We start from the raw sequence: 2,289 nt of genomic DNA on the forward strand, positions 1-2,289 counted from the left end.
TGAAGTGTAGATAAGATTAAGAGTTCTTTTATTGGTTTGTGGTCCTTACTGGTTGGACCATCCTTACGTGAAGTACTATCGTTGCAACCCAAGGCTTGGTGGGTTGATTATTATCTATCCATTAGTATTAATTGGTATTATCGACTGGTTGTGTTAATCGAGTGGGATGAGTGTATCTTCTCGTGACATTGAGAACATTGACAAAGAGGCCCAGAACGGCTCCCAACAAATGGTAGCAGCTCCTTGTTGGAGCCCTATGTTATTGGCTAATCTTGGAAGGACTCAACTTGAAGCTATTGTTACGATACGGAATATTCCTAATCCGGGTGGATCTATTCAAGAAATGGCTGCTTATGTCTATGAGAATGATAAATGTTTATTAAACTCAGTAGAGAAGGGCCTTTTCTTGAACGTGTATCGCAAAGTATTTGGAACCCCGTATGTAGAAGAGCCTCAAGCTATGTCCACGGGATTGCAGGCTTCTTATGATGTCCTTAATGAGCCTCGAGAAGAAAATGATGATGCACCAAAGGAATCACCACCTTTGGATGGTGATTTGCCGGAGGATGCGGGTAGTACTGGTAAAGAGGGTGGTCTCTCCTCTAAGGGTCTGGTCTCATCGGGCTTTGATTATGATTCTGCTAACAAAGCTGTTGAGAGTATTGTTGGTTCTGAGGAGAAAGGTGGCCAGTTTACTGAATTCTTGGCCTCTGAATTTCAGAGGATGCGGCAAGAAAACAGTGCTGCTCACTCGACTCTGATAAACGTGATTGATAAGCATAAGGAGTCTATCGATGTTGAGAATGCCCGCCTACGTAAAGAATTATCTACCTCGGTGGGTGCGTTAGACGAGAAGGTTTATAACTCTATAGAGGAGTTGAGGACTGCTACTAATGATAACTTTAACGCTGTGAAGATTTGCTTGGATGATCGTGACCGTCAACACAATGAAGTGACTTCTAGGTTTGATTGTCGTCTTGAGGCTATTGATCTCAAATTGACGAATATGGGAAGGCCTACTGTGAAGACGGTGCAGGGTGCTCAAGCTTTTGATTTAAGTCCTGATCGTGACACGATCATCGTGTAGGAGCTCAACAGGTTATTGGTAGTAATAACGACTTGAGGAGTCCTTATGATAGGCATGTTACGTTGAGAAAACGTACTGGCTCTGCCTTTAGCTTGAATGGTAATGGAGAGCCTATTGGTCGTGATGTAGGTCGTAGCAGTCATGACCAAGGTCTTCCTGTGGCGCCGAATGCTACCTCTGAATATGGTATGCCTTTGTACGGGCAGGAGAGTCCGACCTTTTCCTTCAACCCCGTTGGTTCTGGTGGTGGGTCTAAAGCAACTACAGAGCAAGGGGCTGGGTATGTGCAGGGTAAGGCCTTTAACTCGGAAATGCCCAATGGTTCGCTGGGTGATCCTCGAAAGGTGTGGCACTATGACTATAGTGACCCTAGTAGAGGCCGAATCTACTCTAGTAATGGTCCTGAACGTCACCAAGAACGAGTAGTGGCACCTGATGCCCTTGAAGGTGGTAGGAAAGGCCAGAGTACCACTGTGGGTACTGCTGGGACCTACCATGGTAACCTGGAGTCATTTCCAACGACCCCAAGTGTTGCTGGCCAGGTAGGGGAACCTTACGGTAGAACTCCTCCCTATGGGGAGAGAGTAACACTGTGTAGGCAACCTGATGGCAATTTTAAGATGGTTCAAGAAGATTATCCGCTAGCCTTCAATGATGGAAGGCCTAGAGGGGGTGATAATGACTCTATCAACTCTCGTATAGTGAGTCAGGTGGAGTCAGTATTGTCTGAAAATCTGAAGACCATCGCCCCTATTAATGCTAAGAAAGCCCAAGTTCGTTTGAATATGGGTTACCGTATGCCACGGTATGGATATTTGAAGTCCTTCTGGTTACTGCCTCCTCAGTGGCAGAAGGAGAGACCTGCTGATCTACCTATTGGTTCTGATGATTTGGCTATTAATGAAGCTCAATTAGAGTTTGTTAAGCACCGAGTGACTCAGGCCTCTGAGAAGCTGGTGAGCCAGATCAAGAAGCTCCAAGGAGGGCCCTATCAGGGTGCAAGTGATTCGAGATCTTGGCATGAAGTACAACGTGAGATTGTAGACAATTTGAATCGCTCCTCTTTGACAATTGCGAGGATTCATTTGTTGTATCTCACTGATTGTGTGAGCCCTATTATTAGCCAGAGAATTAGGAGAAGACTGGGTACTGACTCTTGGTTTGACGCTAACCCTGTGGATCTCTTGCTGGCTATGTGGAAT

The 2,289-nt window shown here is 45.6% G+C and overlaps 1 protein-coding gene across 1 annotated transcript; it reads left to right on the forward strand.

The window, feature by feature from the left end:
• Nucleotides 1-166: 166 nt before the first annotated feature.
• Pmar_PMAR027351 (hypothetical protein) lies at nucleotides 167-2,119 on the forward strand (the record flags this gene model as incomplete). Its single annotated transcript, XM_002776919.1, has 2 exons — nucleotides 167-1,083; nucleotides 1,140-2,119. Coding segments are annotated over 2 exons (1,897 nt in total), but the record flags the coding sequence as incomplete, so codon positions are not given.
• Between the last annotated feature and the right edge of the window lie 170 nt (nucleotides 2,120-2,289).

The sequence above is a fragment of the Perkinsus marinus genome (genome assembly GCF_000006405.1).
Source record: "Perkinsus marinus ATCC 50983 genomic scaffold scf_1104296952788, whole genome shotgun sequence".
NCBI lineage: Eukaryota > Perkinsozoa > Perkinsida > Perkinsidae > Perkinsus > Perkinsus marinus.